A 17,990-nucleotide genomic window follows, 5' to 3' on the forward strand; every position below is an offset into this window, starting at 1 on the left:
GAGAAGGTGTGACCAGGCCCAGAGACAGTCCCGCCTTCCCGATAAGCGTGATTGGAGCAAGTTTCAGCTCAGCCAGTGTTCAGTATTGGACATGCTGGTAGCAGTTCAGAGGTGCCAGCAGAAATGGTGGATATGGGTTCAATTGCAACAAAAGAGAAGTTTGGACAGGTACATGGATGGGAGGGGTACGGTGGGCTATGGTCCAGGTGCAGGTCGATGGGACTAGGCTGAATAATAGTTTGACTAGATGGGCCAAAGGGCCTGTTTCTGTACTGTAGTATCCATAATTCAATGAGAATTGGCGGAGAGGTGAAATTATTGTCTAGGTGAAGCTACAGGAGCACCACTGTTGCTGAAAGCCAGCATCTAAGAGGGAAATAGAGTGGCGGCGGAGAGATCTTTGGACACTGAAGATACTATTGCAAGAAAGGGGATTCGCTAGGCAGATGAATATGAAGCTGAACCAGGCAGCAGTCTCAAAGAGACATGCTTGAAGACCCATTTAACTGATATTTCAGACCCAGCAATGATCTCTGCTGCTGATTCAGAATTAGACTCAGGTATTTTCACTGATGTGTCAAGAATTTTGTTGTTTTCAGAAAAATATAATTAAATTAGTAGTGCAAAAATAGAGGGGTAATGTTCGTGGGTTGTTCATTGACCATTCAGGAATCTGATGACAGAGGGGAAGAAGCTGTTCCTAAAATATTAAGTGTCTGTCTTTGAGTTCTTGTACTTCCTCTGTGATGGTAGTAATGAAAAGAGCCCATATCCTGAGTGATGGGAGCTTTTAATGATGGATGACGCCATTTTGAGGCATCACCTCACATTTATAAAGTGGAGCTGGAATGACAGCAACATTCAATTGACACTCAAAGTTTGGAATTCTATGCCTGTTGAAGCTATCAACATCAGGTGTCAGGTGCAGCCCAGCTGCTAATTTGGTTTTCCTGCCGATTGTGATTTTATTTTCTCACTCTTTCTCTCTCTCTCAGGCAGTGACGTCTTCCCCCTCCCAGCAACAGGCGCAGCAGACTACACCCACCACTCAGTCAAAGCAAGAGCCACAAACGGAAACGATGACCCAGACAGGAAAGAAGGTGCACATTTTGTGATTGTGATGTCAAGCTAATTCTGCACCTTTCTGTAGCAGGATACGGAGAAAGTAGGGCTGTGAAGTGGGCTCCTGTACAGTCTGGAATATCCCTTTGTTTGCCGAAGGTCTTGACTTTCCATGATGTGGAAATTGCTGGCAAGGGCAGTTTATATTGCCTATCCTTAAGTGCCCTTGAGAAGGCAGAGATGGCCCTTTGAGCCACTGTGACACTTCCAGTCAAGATGCCCCCATACTGCTGTGAGGAGAGAACTCCAGAATTTATATTCTGACTGTGAGAAAAATCTGAAGTAAATTTCTAAATCAATTTTTAAAAATTTAGAACAGGGGTTCCCAACCTGGTGTCCGTGGACCCCTTGCTTAATGGTATTGAAGAGGTTGGGAACCCCTGATTTAGAGATACAGCATGGACCAGCCTCTTCCGGTCCTCCGAGCCGCACCACCCAACAACCCACTGATTTAACCCCAGCTTAATCACAGGACAATTTACAATGACCAGTTAACTAACTAAACGGTACGGCTTTGGAGTGTGGGAGGAAATCCACACTCCTCATCCCAACTCCTTACAGAGGACGCCAGATTTGAACTCTGAACTCCGACGCCCCGAGCTGTAGTAGCGTCGTGCTAACCGCCACGTTTCCGTGGCACCCCAGTGGGCTGAAAGTTGCAGGGTGGCGGGTTCTGCCCTTTTCCTCCTTTCTAGGAGAAGCTACCGATGTTGGAAATGTGTAAGGAAGTACCCGCTTGATCCTTTCCAAGTTGCATCCTGTAGGTTGTTACAGCGTTGGGAGGGCAAATTTGCACTGACTGAAAGCCTGTTTGCAAGAGGCTGGTTAACTCACTTTCTGGCCGTTTCTGCAGCCAGTATCTGACCCCTACCTATGTTTTGAACGTAGGACCAGAAAGTGGGTCTGCAGCTGATCACTGGGACATCTGGTGCTGTGCTGTCGTACGCCCTCACGCCCCAAAACCTGCAGCCATTCTTCCCAAACAACGCGACGGAAAGCTCTTTACAGACGAGGGTGAATAACGAATCCAGCTCCTCACACAAGGTGAGTTAGTGAATCACCTCAGACATTTCATAAGTATGACAAGAAGCAAAAACCTCCCACAGGTTTTAAAGGGGAGTGTAGACAGCGATGGAGGGGGGGTGTATAGATGGTAATGTCTATTTTTCCCTAGTCCCCTGTACTTGTTCCCCTCTCTGCATTGCTTGTTTTTCTCTATGGGGTTATCAAACTTCCTGGTTGCTTGTAAAGTCCAGGAATTGAATAATCTCTGAGAGGATGCTGGAAATTTAAAAATCACATTCATTTTCTTTGAAGACATGTTGTTTGAGAGCCCTAGGGTTTTCCACTTAACATTATTAATCCAGCTGTTCCATTTCCTGTTTGTTTGTTTATTTATTGATTGATTGAGATGTAGTCTCCCAGCATTCCCTGATTTAATCTGAGCCTAACCACAGGACAATTTACATTGACCAGTTTTCTTACTAACCGGCACGTCTTTGGATTGGGGAAGGAAACCGGAGCACCTAGAGGCAACCCACGCAGTCACGGGGTGAACCTACAAACTCCTTACAAGCAGTGGTGGGAATTGAACCCGGGTCGCTGGTACTGTAAAGCGTTGTGCTGACCACTACGCTATCATGTTGGTTGTGGATGGTTGATGAAACTCTTGCTGCTGTCCAACAACCACCGCCTGCAACCGGCAAACCATGAGAACCCCACCCGTTATGTCTAACTGCCACCAAGATCTGAGCTAATCTGACTTACTTACAGATATGAGCGGAATCGGCTACAGTGAAAGTTGAGTTTATACTTCATGGAGCAGAAATATTAGAAAAATTCTCTTCTGTTTGTCACACAGTGCATCAAAACATACTGTGTTATTTGTGTCAGTGACCAACACAATCCAAATGTGTCCTGGGGTGGGGGGTGGGGGGTGGGGGGGGAGCAGCTCACATGTGTCACCGTGCTTCTAGCACCAACGTAGCAAGTCCAAAACTTAATAACCCTAACTCATACTTCTTTTGGAACGGAGAAAACCCACACGGTAATAGAAAGTCAAACAAGACCACACTATAGCAATTCTTGAGGTTTATTGCCTTACAGACAAGTGTTTTGGAGCATAATCACTAAATCATGGGATTTAGTTTGCGTTAATGATCATCCCTTCCTTGGGGATGATGTCAAGGGACCAAGTTTGATGACATCTTCCTTGTTTGTAGGTGGTGTTGGATTAGGATGTAGAATCATTTACTTTCTTTTCTTGTATTTTAACTTCCCTATGCAAGTTCATAATTTTTATATGACCCCCTTTATCGTATGTGTAATTGTTCAGTGCTATTTTTAGTAATTGTAGTATAACGTATTCTGTATTTTCTAGAAGTTCCAGGGTTTCCTGCACCAAATGTCACACTACTGGAGTCTGGCTATTTCATAAGTTACATCTTATCACTGGAACATGTTCTGTCTGTAGTCTGTGTATGAGACGACCATGTCTTTTTCTCTTTAACCTTTTGTTCATTCTTTGTCTTGTAACACACTGAACAAAATGCTGTAACCACCAAGTTTAATGCCTTGTTGTTGACTTCTGAGGTCCTCCAGATCAAAATCATCTGATCCAAATTGGTCTTCCAAGAGAAGGTGGTATGAGGGAGTGGGAATGGGAATGAGAAATGCCTTGGTTTCATCAGTATTCTCCAGCAACAAATTTTGGAGAAGCATACCAATGTGCATTTCCCTGATCACAGTCCGTGCACCATTGCCACCCTGATTGGTCACTTTATTTCCCCTTCTCCTTTTCATAGAGGAACTTGTGTCATCACGTCATCTCCCCGTCGCCTCCACCTCACTGTGAAACAAGGAAGTTCTGTGGCCAGAGAACCTGGCCCAGTCAACATGCTGTCTTTTCTGTCTTGGTTTGTGACTGATGGTCTCACTTTTGTTTTACCATTTTCAGGAGAACTCCAGAAGCCAGGAGATGGATGATTTGTTTGATATCCTCATTGAAAGTGGAGGTAAGATAACAATGGTAGAATACTGCTTTTTGCTGGAGTTTGATCATTTATATCATGCTGCCGAAACCAGTAATGTTGACTGCAAGCAACACACACAAAATGTTAGAGGAACTCAGCAGGTCAGGTATGGGGGGGAATAAACAGTCAGTGTTTCGGACCAGGTTCTTCAGTGGTTCAAATTAATATCAGAGAATGTGTACAGTTTACAACCTGAAATCTGTGCTCCTCACAGACATCCACAAAACAGAAAAAACCAAGAAGAGTGAATGACAGAAAACGGTAGAACCCCAAAGCCCCCCCATGCATAAACAGCAGAAAAAGCACCAACCCCCCCACTTGCTGCAGAAAAAGCACCAACCCCCCTCCCACTTGCTCCAGAAAAAGCACCAAACCCCCCCCACTTGCTCCAGAAAGAGCACCAACCCCCCCACTTGCTCCAGAAAAAGCACCAACCCCCCGCCACTTGCTGCAGAAAAAGCACCAACCCCCCCCACTTGCTGCAGAAAGAGCACCAACCCCCCCACTTGCTCCAGAAAAAGCACCAACCCCCCCACTTGCTCCAGAAAAAGCACCAACCCCCCCACTTGCTGCAGAAAGAGCACCAACCCCCCCACTTGCTCCAGAAAAAGCACCAACCCCCCCCACTTGCTCCAGAAAAAGCACCAACCCCCCCACTTGCTGCAGAAAGAGCACCAACCCCCCCACTTGCTCCAGAAAAAGCACCAACCCCCCCACTTGCTCCAGAAAAAGCACCAACCCCCCCCACTTGCTCCAGAAAAAGCACCAACCCCCCCACTTGCTGCAGAAAGAGCACCAACCCCCCCACTTGCTCCAGAAAAAGCACCAACCCCCCCACTTGCTCCAGAAAAAGCACCAACCCCCCCCACTTGCTCCAGAAAAAGCACCAACCCTCCACCACCCATCATGCAAGCAAAGGCAACACCAAACAGATCGTGATCTCGAGTCCATCAAAAACTACTGTCCATCCCAACAGTTTGACATCTCAGGCAGGCTCTCTCGCTCACTAGCGAGGGAGAGAGAGATATCGTTCCTGCAGCAGACGAGGGGGGAGACCAACAGCTTCAAAATGGAAGGGCGCCTCTTTAGGACTGAGGTGAGGAGGAATTTCTTTAGCTGGGGGTGGTGAATCTGTGGAATTCATTGCCACAGATGGCTGTGGAGGCCAAGTCGTTGGGTATATTTAAAGTGGAGGCTGATAGGTTCTTGATGAGTAAGGGTCTCAAATGTTACGGGGGAAAGGGAGGAGAATGGATGTGAGAGGGTTAATAAATCTGCTATGATGGAATGGCGGAGCAGACTATAGGCCAAATGACTTAATTCTGCTCCTATGTCTTATGGTCTTAACTTTCCTCCCCTCACATCCTGTTGCACCATTCTTTTGACACTGACATCCTCCAATCTTCCATGTTTGCAGAAGATCCTGTCTTCCTGTGGGAGCCCAGGTGCTGAACTTCCATTATTTTCTCAGTCAGCTTTCAGGAGAGACCATGCATAGCCATGTCTAGATTTTGGTCAAGCTGAAACCCTGGGCAATTGACGTTGACTGCATATTTAGTGCCTGCTCTCCAAATGTGTCATCAGTCCCTGGCCAACTTCTAGGGCACAGACCCCTTGCTTATTGTTATTGGTCCATGACATAAAAAAGATGGGAACCCCCTGTTCAAGGGTTTAATGTACCCTTGAACACATGCATCCCCTGGTGGTGGGGGAGCTGATTTCAGGTGGTTTGGTGGGGAGGTGTGATGGAAATTCTAATTAAACTCAGGCCTGGTTTTAGAAGAGGTTGGGGAGGGGAGTGCATACTTTTCTGCAGTGCTCCGGATTAGGATGGGTTAATGATCAATATATTTAGAAAGTTATTGAGTGCTGAAAGGGATGGGCACCAAGGTGGCCTGAAGGATTTGCTTCCATGCTCTGATACTCTAGGTATTGGATTAAAACAAGCTTAATCCTGCATTCAGTCAAGAAGCGCATTGGGAGGTTAAAAGCTTCCCAATCAAATTGTGGAGCGTTGAAGCAAGAGTAGAATAATACAAAGAAGGAGAAATAATCAAAGCTGTTGCTTATGTTCTTTTCCTTTCATTCACAGAAATCTCCGTCAATGCCAAGGACGCTACCACCTCTTTAAACACGCCGTCTCCGCAGAGTGTCTCGCCCACGCTTGCCGTGTCCTCGCCACAGACTTCTCTCAAAGTGGAGCCACCGTCTCCACAGCTGTTGCTGGAGCCCATCACCGACAGCCAGTTCAGTAACCAAGAGAGCCGACTCGAGGACTTTCTAGTAAGCACAACCGGTGTCCCGTTGTTATCAGTTGACCACGATGGAACTCAGCCTCTCTCGCTCATCGACGACCTACACAACCAAATGCTGAGCAGCTCCAGTATACTGGAGCACCCGCACTCTCCCATGGACACCTCGGACATGCACTTCACCACCGACAGCACCTGCCTGACCCTGGACCTTGCTGACACTAACTTGGACAGTATGGAGTGGCTAGATCTTACCATGGGTGGCTCCTCGGTGGGCCTGGCTCCTCTGAACTCTGTGTCCCACAGTGTCTTCTCTACTGACTTCCTAGACAGTCACGACCTGCATTTACACTGGGATTAACATCAGCGGCCAAAACGTTGAGGGCGATCCTTCGCAAAGCCTCTTGATCAGTGTGGGACTTTAGTGCGCTGGTGCCGAATCAGGGTGAGTGTCCTCGAGCATGGTTCTTCGCTGTCACTTTAACTGAGCAGGACCTGCACACGAGTCAGCGATGCACATCCTCTTGTGAAGCATCAGAGGGTCTTCCCTGTTCAAGAGTCACGGGCAAATACAGGCTGGAGCACGCTGCTGTAACTCTGAGCCCAACCACTGCTGCTGGGGGAGCCACCCCCGGATTAGAGTTCAGATCAGAGGATGGACTTAATTAAAAGTTGACCAGAACACAATGGAGTCTTTTGATCTTAGCCTTCACATAGCTTCTGGGCTGGACCTGTGGAGAGACGGATCCCCCTCCCAGCACACATTAACACTTAGTTTCTCCATTGCCAAGTCTGTCTCTTTGCACTGATTGGGGCAAGTAAATGTTCTTTTTTTTTGAAACAGGAACCCAAAGGTACATTAACAGAGTTAGAAATGGAAAGTTACCACCAAACCTCCCCACCAGCCCAGCCCCTTGAGGACAAGTCTGAATGTTATTGTGGTCTGTCTCCAGAGCACGTGTCTCGGTCTGTCGTGGCATTGCCCTAAGATCATAAACTAAGACCTGTGCTTGTGACTGCTTTGGATTGTGACCATGGCGTTTTGGCTTGTTGTGAAATAGTTTATTTCTTGCCCAGCAACCCCAGCAGTGTTTGCTTTAGTCTGAGGAGAGGAGTTGAATTTAGCCCTGGACAGCCTTCACCAGGCCCCTAATGTGCCATTCATTCTCAGTCAGATTTTGAGTTGGACTATTGGATCAGGCAAGTGTTGTCTCCAGCACGCCCCAAGGATAGCTGCGACTTTCCCCAAAGGTTTTCCACGTCAGAGAGCACCAAGTTCCATTCTGTCCACTTAATCTAAGCCTGTAACCAAGAGGTCTGAGTTCAACTAGGAGAGGGTCACAACTGTCCAGTGCTGTCTTTGTGGCGTTGACACCACATCTACGTCCTGGGGCTGTTAGTTACTGATAACAAGCTTTCAACGGCTGGCTGGCGTCTCAGAGTCGGGTGAAAGATCTCTTTGGCCCTCTTGGTTTGAGGGTGTGGGGCTGTCTGTCTGTTTACTCTTTCCTTGTCAACCAGAGCTGTGTCATCTCGGCAGGGTATCCGTCAGCCTCCTGCATGCCTCACCCTTCAAACCGTGAAGGGGACCTGAAAAGCTGAGGGTTCAATGTCGGAAAGGGCCATGAATTGCCACAGTATTTCTTAAAAGTGAACAAAAAAGGATTTTTAAAATCCGCTGCAGGAAGAAGAAATTGTCCTTCTTGCCAGCTACATGATTTTTTTTAAACTGTAAAGTTACAATCATTTAGAATGTAAACCGAAATTGCATACTGTAATATATGCACTTGAAGTCATATCTGTGTATGAGTTACATAGCTATGTTCTGCTATGTTATTATAAATCACTGATTACATAACACTGGTGTACGGGGCCCACTTTTGACAACAAGCCTTGAAAGTGACAACTTGTCCAGCCTAGTGAATAGCAGTTAAATTTTGCCTCTGTGGGTTTCTGGTACAGAGCTTGTGTGACTCCCCGGTGTAGTCAACTTCACACTGTGAGTTATAGCACGACCAAGCTAATGCATTTTCATTCAGAACCAAGGGATCTTGGCTGGGAATGGAACAGCATTAACTTGGGAACATGGAAGGATTATGTGCTTAGTTCTAGATTAATTACACTAATCTGAAGGAATCTTAAGAGGAACAAGCCTTTGGAAGTTTGGAAAGAGTGACAAAGGAGTGGAAGTTGCCTTGAATTCCTTGTTTCTTTCACATTAAATTAGAGCTACCGGGCATTGTGTTGTGTTCTGGACAATGCTGTGATTTTTTTTGTTTATATTATATATATTCTTGAAACATTTGATATGTGTTTCTCAATCAATTTGGCACATTCTGCAACCCTTGTAGTTGAAGGCAGAGAGTACATCATGCTTAAATCACTATTGCAAGCTAGTGGCCAAGTCATCCTTTCTAGTAGCCAAAAGTGAAGTTACTGTGGTCTTTATATAACCCAGAAAGGGGTTGAGTGTCATTGCTTTGGCAATCAGTTCTTTGTTATTTTTTTAATTGTATGTTCTCATTGACCATAAGCTGCGTTTCAGTACAGCTCTCTATAAGAGCTACCTGTTTGATTCTTTTGTAGAAGGGTTGAGAGAGTTAACGTTGCATCCTGGTGTATACAGAATCCAGAGCGAGCGGAGGGGGAGCATTTGAAATGGGGTTGGGGAAATGATTTGAAGGTTCAAAAATTGCTGATTTGATCAAAGGTACAGAAGCCCACAACCTTCCAAACACCACCTCCCACACCAAAGTAGCAAAGGGTGGGTTTTATTGAAAGTCTCAAATCCCACTCCCAGTGAACCTGATATTCATCTAACTTGCACTGAAGAGCCATGTCTGAGAGCTTGGAGGCTATTAAACAGTTAATTTCTCTCCACCTCCCCCAACCAAAATTGATACATTTTTGTCCAATCAACTTTATCCATACACTGTTAAAATAGATGATTTATTTTTTGAGATACAGTGTGGAATACGCTATTTTCAGCCTGAGCCACGCCACCCAGCAATCCCCGATTTAGTCATAGCCTAATCCTGGTTCAATTTACAATGACCAATTATTCTACCAACCGGTACGTCTTTGAATTGTGGGAGAAAACAAAAGCACCCAGAGGAAACCCACGTGGTCACGGGCAGAATGTACAAACTCCTTACAGAGAGCAGTGGAAATTGAATCCGGGTCGCCTGTACTGTAAAGTGTTGTGCTAACCACACCACTGTTGATGTTGCTGAGTTGGAAAACTTGGCGAGTTCTGTACCTGTGCATTGAGCCTTAGTTTTGGTGAGCCAGTGCAAACCAAGTGACATATCTGGACATGGAACCTCCATACTGGAAGCCACCTCCTCTTCCCTAGCACAGAAGTGGTGAGCACACTTTCTGATGGTGCTTTGTGATTCTGAGAACACTCAAGAGACACGGCATGCTGAGCAAAATTTGAAGGGGCTGAGCTGAGTTCTCTCTCACCGTCATTTCATTTTATCCATCCCTAAAAAAGTTCTCTGACCAGAATGGTCTCCAGCCAGGATGGATCTTGTTAGCAAATCCCTGAGTGTATGTTGAATGTTGCCACCTGAACTCAGTTGGTGAATGGAGTTTGTATATTGTGTATTGTCCTGTCAATTCTGGTGTTAAGTCGTCATCAAACCCTTTGATCATAGGTAGCTCGGGTGGTTGATGGCTAGGTTGAGTTGTTCTTTGATATTGGCAATCCATTTGCAGACGTTTCATAACCATTCGAGGAGACACCATCAGTGCGCTGTTCACTTGTGGTGTGTCCTGAATGCTTAGCCTTTATATACATATCAATCAGCTGACTGGTTGTCATTACAGAAACTCAGTTGCGTGGCCATGCAACTAATCAGCGATGAGAACCCCTGCCTATGTTCCAACTGAGTTTCCATAATAACGTTTGCAAATTGGTTGTCAGAATTGGAGAACAACTCAACCAACCCTTAATGACTCCAAATAGGGGTGTGAAGCGGGTTATAATGATAGAGTTTTACAGTTAGAATTAGTGTCGCCAACTAATGGCCACTCGGGAGACCATGGCAGCACAACTAGCCCTGCCTCACAGATCCAGGGACCCAGGTTTGGTCCCAGTTCCTAAAACTGGTTGTGCAGGGTTTGAATATTGTCCCCCCCCCCCCACAACCCTTGTGCTTTAGTTTCACACGCTCGTGCTACTAAGTTACTTGACTCCTGGAAATTGCCACGAGTGTATCAAGGTGGTAGGTGGAAATAGGATCTGTGTGAGCAAGGCCAAACTGAGTGAGGTAGTGGGACTGGTGGAATTCAGGTGAGAGTTTTCATTGTTAGATCAAAGCCACCTCCTGTAGTGTGTGAGGTGTTTTTAAGATAAATAAATGGAGAAAAACGTGCAGTATATTGGTGAATCCGCTGGAATGATGCTAAGCCATAAAATTAACGAAAAAAATCTAACGTAGGTTTACACACCTATAGAAATTGATCACTGGATCATAATGCAATTCTGATACTGGAGTTGGGTTTTTAGCTGCAATGCTGTACTTGATCCAAGACAATCTTAAGACCCAGTAGGTTCAACCTGGGGTGAAGTAGTCTCAGCTATTTCAGTCACTGCTCTGGATTCCTAGAAACCACAACACAAAACAATCAGAGGATTAGGAGCTCTGTCCCACTTCTCTAAAGTTGTTCTTCCTTTTTTTGCAAGAAGAATGAGCCCTATTTGAGGCTTGGTTGAGTGTATTACATAGTTTGGTCTGACCTTCCTGGTCTTCCTCCCTCATCTCCACCAATGGCTGCAAGACCTTCTGCTGTCCGTGGCCCCAAGCTCTGGACTTCATGCCTTGCACTGCTTTACCTACCTACATACTCTGAGGCACTTCTGCAAATCTGCCTCTGACCCTTTTGATCACCTGCCCTGATTTCATTTTGTAGCTTGGTACCTAATGTTACCCAATCACCTCTGTGTTAAACTTGATGCAGATGGTAGAACTGAGTGGTATTTTGTCTGTTTCCTACTGTCATGCCCTTGAAGTTGGCTTCTGTGGACCTTGCTCACAGTCAGAGGTAACTGTGATGATTTTGATTGTTACCTGAGTTTAGACCTGCTCGTCGCCTGCAAATGCCTCTATCTCTTATTACTTTCCTTGGTATCCTGGAGTTACAGAGAACTATGCTGCACAATCCTTTGTATTGCTAGCACTGCTGTTGGATTGATTTGTCCTTAGATGCACTTTCAAGCAGGGATCACTGGGTCAAAGTTCAAAGTACATTTATTATCGAATACTATATACAACCTTGAGATTCCTCTCCTTACAGGCAGCCACAAAACAAAGAAACCCAATAGAGCCCATCTAAAAAAAAAACAATAAGCACCCAAAGCGCAGAAAAAGAAACAAATCATGTGAACACTAAAAGTAAGCAAATAGCATTCAGAAGTTCACAAAGAGTGAGTCCACATCCACGAAGCCTGTCACGACCGATCCAGGAGCCAATTAGTTGCAGGCCACAGTCTCAGTTCAGACGGCAATCAAGCAGAACCCTGAGAGGTAGAAGCCTTTCCTCTCTCATCCCCTTCCAACAAAGAGATAATTACTGATGCTTTTCTATTCCTACAGGTCCCCTTTTTAGTTGGCTGTAATGTAAATGTAACACGAGCCAGGTTGGATTTGGTTACTATTTCATGTGCCCAAAGATGCAATGAAAAGCTTTATTTTTGCATGGCATCTGTAGAGACTGTGCCATGTTTAATTACGTCAAGGTGAAAACAGAATGCAAGATATTGTGCAGAGTTGCAGTGCAGATAGACAAACGAAATACAAGGGCCATATCAAAGTACATTGGGAGATCGAGTTCATCAATTGTTTTCTAAATCCTGTAACACTACATTGGCAAGCCCACGTTCATTGGCATTCCCTTGCAGAGTTGGCAGTGGGCCTTTTTATACAACAGAGGAGAATGTTAAATCAAAAGTACAATTTAGCACCAAACTATTTGTTCTATTGGTTCCTGCCCAAGTCTTCTAATCTTATCAATGTATCCTGTTTATCCCTCCGTTGTGCTAATGGCCCATCCAACCCAAACAGTCAGTATTGGCATTTACCCACCGCAAGCAACTTCATTTCAATGCAATCTTTGTTTCTCTTACTCCCTTCAACATCTTGATTTTATAAATCTAAAAGAAAGCATTTAAAACATGCAAGTAATTTGCCAAGTTATCTCAGAGCTATTAGATTAAACCACAAGTCCACTTAGAGGAGAAACCAGAACAGGGTTCCTTCAGTTCCAGAATTGAAGCATTTGGTGCCATTGAGGTCTGGAGATATCCTTTCTAAGTGTATCCAATACTTTCTATTTTTGTTTCAAATTACCAGCATCTTGTCTATTTTGTTTCAAACGCAAAGCATATATATAGACTTTAAAGATTTCCGGGGTTGATGCCAGAAATTTGAGATCCAGTACCATGACTGTTCCCATTCGTAGACGGTTTGGGGACCAAGGGGGCTTAGCGGAAGAGCAAAGCATGAGGGGATGGATTAGAGAAAAAAAAACACTTAAGGAAATGGAAGATGGTGACTATTGAGCTTTTAGTGTGTTATAAGCAGATTCATCTATGTCTTTCAAAGGGAATTAAATAGAAACTTTGTTAGAAAATAATCTGCAAGCAATGTGTGAGATCGGGCAGACATCTGTGCTTGGACCCAGTGTGGACTTGATTGGCCAAATGACCTTTTCATGTGCAATAATGATGCAGTAAAGAGCATAGAATTAATGAGTAGCTAATATGTAATCCAGAGCCTTGGATCTACGGAACATGGAGCTGCCAAGGCTGGGTAAGGTATTACCCAGGAGATCATACGGTTCCTGTGTTTACCTTCTTGCATCAGTGCCAGCCGGGTATCCAATTACATTGGACTTACAGCCAAAATCACAGCAGAACGATACTGATCACTGACCACTGGTAAAACACTCTGCAGGTTAGTGTCTGTAGAAAAAGAGAGAGAGAGAGAGAGACACTAACATAGTCAACATTTAAGATTTGACACCCTTCATGGATTACAGACCAAAAGAAAAGGTCAATGACTAAGTATGATTGTTCTGAATTGCAGTTGACTGGTAATTGACTTGTTTTGGTGATTACATTTTGAAGGCAAATGCAAGTTTCTTAGCTGCAGCCATCTGGAAGTTGCACCTAATCCATTCGAAAGCTGCACCCTTTGACCCCCTAATCTCAACAGTGCAGGAACTCATGAATCAGTCCATAATATTCTGTTTTCCTCATTTACCCCTGAGAGCACAGATCCAGCAAGGCAGAGCACCCATTGGTTCTGGGAAAAATCCTTGCTGATTGGGGTCTCAGTGCTTCTAATCAGCATGATCAATCACAAGACGAGGCCTACAAAGAAAAAGAAAATCAGTCATTTCAATCGAACCAGTTCATAATACAAATATGAGTATGACCTTTCTTTAAAAAGCTGGAAATCTAACATGAGAAAAGTGGAACACCCACACTACCATTTACTAATTTTTAATGAAGCCCCTAATCAATCCTAATTTGAGGATGTTTTGGGTATTTACTCACTGTCCGTAATGCTGCTGGTGTTTAGGGCAGCAATGAAGGTCCTCCATCTCTGGTGGTGTTCAGGGTTTCCTTCATCGTGACAGTAGCTCCGTTTTCACTGCTATCAGTCATGTAAGTCCTGGGTGGAGACTTGGGTATACTGTCACACTCGGATGTAGAAGGATTCTTTGTTGCTGTTTCCATTTCGATTTTGTTTTACCAATCCGGGTTGTTAGCCCTGAGCTGAACCCCCAAACGTGTAGGACCAGTGGACCATTCTTAGTCTGGCCTCTAACCAGGAAGCTTCATTTAAAATCAATGCATAGCAGATTCAGGGCTTAGCCAAAGTTTTAAAAATGGCGACATTTTGGGTAGGCTTAAGTTTAGTGCTGTGGATCTTACTTCCCCTTCTCTCGAGTCTGCTTGTCCAATCTGGTCTAGAACACCCTACCCAGGGATCAATCCTTGCACTATTTTCTCAATTAATCGGGTCAATAAAATTGATTACATCTTTGTCGAAGAGCCGGTTACGGATAAACTTAAAAATTCGTGCCTTGTTCTTACTAGTCATATAAAACCCTGCTGTTTTATCGAGATTTGCCTCTAGACTAGTTTTCGTTAAGGTCTTGAGGTTTCTAGGCACGCCCTTGTGAGAATCACTCGAGCCATGTTGTTGGCAAAGCCCAATGGAGTGCAAGAGCTGCCATCTTCACTGAGATGGAATCCGGACCCACCTTATCTAATAAATATAATATTACGTCCATTATGATATTAAATACAATAGGAGAAAGCTGGTCGCCCTGATAACTCCTCTAAGTTGGGAATGAGTCCAGTCTTGACCTTGCCTTTCTCGATAAAAGTGCAGGAATCTATACGTATCTGCTATGAGGTCCACGAAATGGGTTTCAGCCCCCATCCAACCCAAAGCTTTAACCTGTGGCTGACGGGGTCGAAAGCTTTCGATAAGCAACAGCCGGATTTATTCTCGTTGGCCCCCTTAGTTCAGGCAGAACATTTACATCCACATTTAAGATTTAAGTGCTAAATTTTAAATACTGCTTTTTTAAGCTCCCTGCTGCTATTCACTTAAAATTCTTTTACTTTAAAAAACTATGTGCCTTCATTTCAGTCCCACACTGCTGCACTACAGGGGAGACATGATCGTGAAAAGAAAGCTGCTGTAATTGTGTCCTAAAGGTAAAATAAAGACTAGAATTTGATTTTTTTGTGCTTTTTTTAAAGCAAGGCTGCCTAACTCTGCTATGCGTGTCTTTGGCAAGCAGGAGAAGCTTCTGCAATTATCCAGTTTGCTTTGTGGTTTGGTAACATTGAAGGTTTCTTTATATATTAGAGCAGCTCTAGTTAGCTTGGTACAAAATGCTAAATAACACCAGCCCATCGCAAAACTGCATCTTTAGAAGGACCTAGATTTTTTATTGGGTTTGTTCACTCAATACAATCTTTTCTGCCCTTGGGGTTAGAATGTCACACTGTCTGAGTAGAGAACTACTCAATCTGCTGCTAGATTTCTAAGGAGTACTTGGCAGTTCAAAGTTCTTGCTCAATGGATACCAGCTCCATACTGCACCCAAGGAGATGTCCAAGTGTTTGAGAACAATAGGGCAATGAAGAAGTATTAGTGTTAATTGAAGAGCATGGTGCTCATGCTCTGATCTGAGATGGGAGTGCACTTGGAACCTGGTCTGATTACAGTCTTGTCATTGAAGTCCTTTAAAATAGTAGATTGTATATGTGCTGAAGTTCTACCTTCATTATCTAGTTAGTGTAGACTGGATTTTTTTCATAGGAAGTGACTGCAATTTGACATTGGAAGTATTTGATCTGTATTATCCCGTTTATTGATGGAGAGACCAAGATGGGGTCCGCGCAGGATGTTTACTGGAATACAACATTGACAAATTGTTCTGAACCAATTATGCTTCCCACCACCATCAATAAGTTACACTGCATCTGTCTACTTCAGTGTAGGCTGCATTGAGGAGAGAGGGACTGAAGGCATATGCTTTGCTTGCTTTTGCTGGAGATAGATAGAATGAGGTCTCTTGGGTTTGTCTGCTTTGTAGACAAGAGAAGGAAGGTCCAGTCCAGGGGACTGTGCATTGTGGTAAAGGGCAAGTTACTGCTCTTCATTATATAAAGCTATAAGAGGTAGAATCACTACAGGTTGATCTACAACCTCTGGCTGGACTGAGGGTCCTGTAGAGAAATACACTTGAGCCAAAGCAGCCCAAGGAATGTGCTGTTTTGAGCCTCAGCACTAGTGGATGGAGAAAGAAACAGACATCAGTGGAAACTTCCAAAATACTTCCGCACACAGGGTGAGAGCTGTAACTCTTGTATCTCGGTTAATGACACTTGTAGAGGGCCATGAAATGACAATACTCATCGGGTACTCAGTAAACACTCTGAACTTGACTGACTGTGTGGCCCAGAGTTTTCTTCATGCTTCTCATTGTTCTTCGGGACAGTGTGTAACCACTAAGGAGGAGAGCTCAAAACACTTCCTGCTAGGTTTGAGTCAGTGCTGCTTTCTCAGAAGAATCAAAATCAGGTATATAATTACTGACATGCTATACGTCCACAGCTCCTCCACTCCTGAACAGTAAATGCCTGCAAGAAAGTGAACCTCAAGGTAGTATATGGTGACATATACGTAGTTTGGTAATAAATTTACTTTGGATTTTGATCCTGTGGTGGATGTGCGTGTGTGTGTTGATGGAAGTTTGCTGTTCCTGGAGCATCTGATCAAACAGCCATTAGGAGTCTGCAGGGAACCAGTCGAATGTCAGTTGCCCTGAACAGTAGCAGCAGAAGCAACAGCAACTTTAACACACTTGTTCGAGAAAAGGCTCTTAAAGCAGGGGAAGGGGACGGTGATGACTTTTCCAGAAATGTCCCAGAACTTTGATCAAGAGTCAGGTTGGCTGATGGATGAGTGGGACATGTCCCAAATTGGAAGTGTTGCTCAGGATGGGGATTCTTCTGTAAGTATTGTTCGTAAGAAGCCATTGAAATTCAATTCCTCCATCCCACACTGCAGCTCTGCAAATGTTTTCTGCCTGATAAGTCACTGTGACAAATTACTTGCTCTAATAATTGTGACCAATGACTCCCGTGATCACTGCCAATGGTTTATTTACAGATGTCTATGCTCATTGTTTTGTAGGCAGACTTCGTACATTGTGGGGTTGAATTGATTCTGTAGTTTGAATAACTGTCCCCAGACAGCAAGCTCCTGATTCCCCTGCATGGAGCAGTGCTCAGCCAGCCTAGTGTCATAGAGCATTACAGCACAGAAATAGGCCCTTCAGCCCAGCTAGCTGGTGCCAAACTTATTCTACCTAGTCCCAACGACCCAGACCTAGACCATAACCATCCATACCACTCCCATCCACGTACTTATCCAAACGTCTCTCAAATGTCGCATTCAAACCTTCATCCACTACTTCCACTGGCAGCTCATTCCACACTCACACCACCCTCTGAGTAAAGAAGTTCCCCTTAAATATTTCACCTTTCACCCTTAGCCTATGACCTCTAGTTCTAGTCTCAGCCAACCTCAGTGGAAAGAGCTTGCTTGCATTAAGCCTATAATTTTGTATAGCTCTATTCGGATGGATTGTGGACCTGGAGTAACTTAGGTGGTTGGAACATGGAAGAGGGTGAGGTGAGGGGAGAACATCAGCACTGAACGCCCCTAGGCCCCTCGTCAAAGTAAAACAGATTAGCAGAAAAGAGCTCCAGTAGCTGGTGGGCAAGTCGATTAAAGTATTATTTTACACATATGAAGAAACCAAAGTGTTCTGGGGAGGAGGAGGGATGCAGAGTTCACCATCTAGCAGTCAGGAGATCAAGTCAATAGCATTTTTCTTAATCCCAATGTGAAACTATCTGAATTTGCAGTTTCCACTTTAACTCACTGTGGATGTTGTGAGTTAACTGAAGACCTTCCTTTCACGATTCTTGCACTACAGGGAACATTGACTACTGTTTCATGGCAGTACAGGTCAACTGTGATCT

At 44.5% G+C, this 17,990-nt stretch overlaps 1 protein-coding gene across 12 annotated transcripts in view; it reads left to right on the forward strand.

Moving 5' to 3' along the window:
* LOC134354039 (myocardin-related transcription factor A-like) overlaps positions 1-17,990 on the forward strand; it is a 238,553-nt gene that overhangs the window by 219,496 nt on the left and 1,067 nt on the right. For all 12 annotated transcript variants that reach the window (XM_063062719.1, XM_063062723.1, XM_063062724.1 and 9 more), the window contains 4 exons: positions 996-1,100; positions 2,011-2,166; positions 4,079-4,136; positions 6,247-17,990. The exon at positions 6,247-17,990 is cut by the window's right edge and continues 1,067 nt beyond it. In XM_063062719.1, the coding sequence (XP_062918789.1) occupies positions 996-1,100; positions 2,011-2,166; positions 4,079-4,136; positions 6,247-6,767 (840 nt within the window). In that variant the 3' untranslated portion in view covers positions 6,768-17,990. The remainder of the gene's footprint in view (positions 1-995; positions 1,101-2,010; positions 2,167-4,078; positions 4,137-6,246) is intronic.

This window comes from Mobula hypostoma, chromosome 11 (genome assembly GCF_963921235.1).
Source record: "Mobula hypostoma chromosome 11, sMobHyp1.1, whole genome shotgun sequence".
Lineage (NCBI taxonomy): Eukaryota > Metazoa > Chordata > Chondrichthyes > Myliobatiformes > Myliobatidae > Mobula > Mobula hypostoma.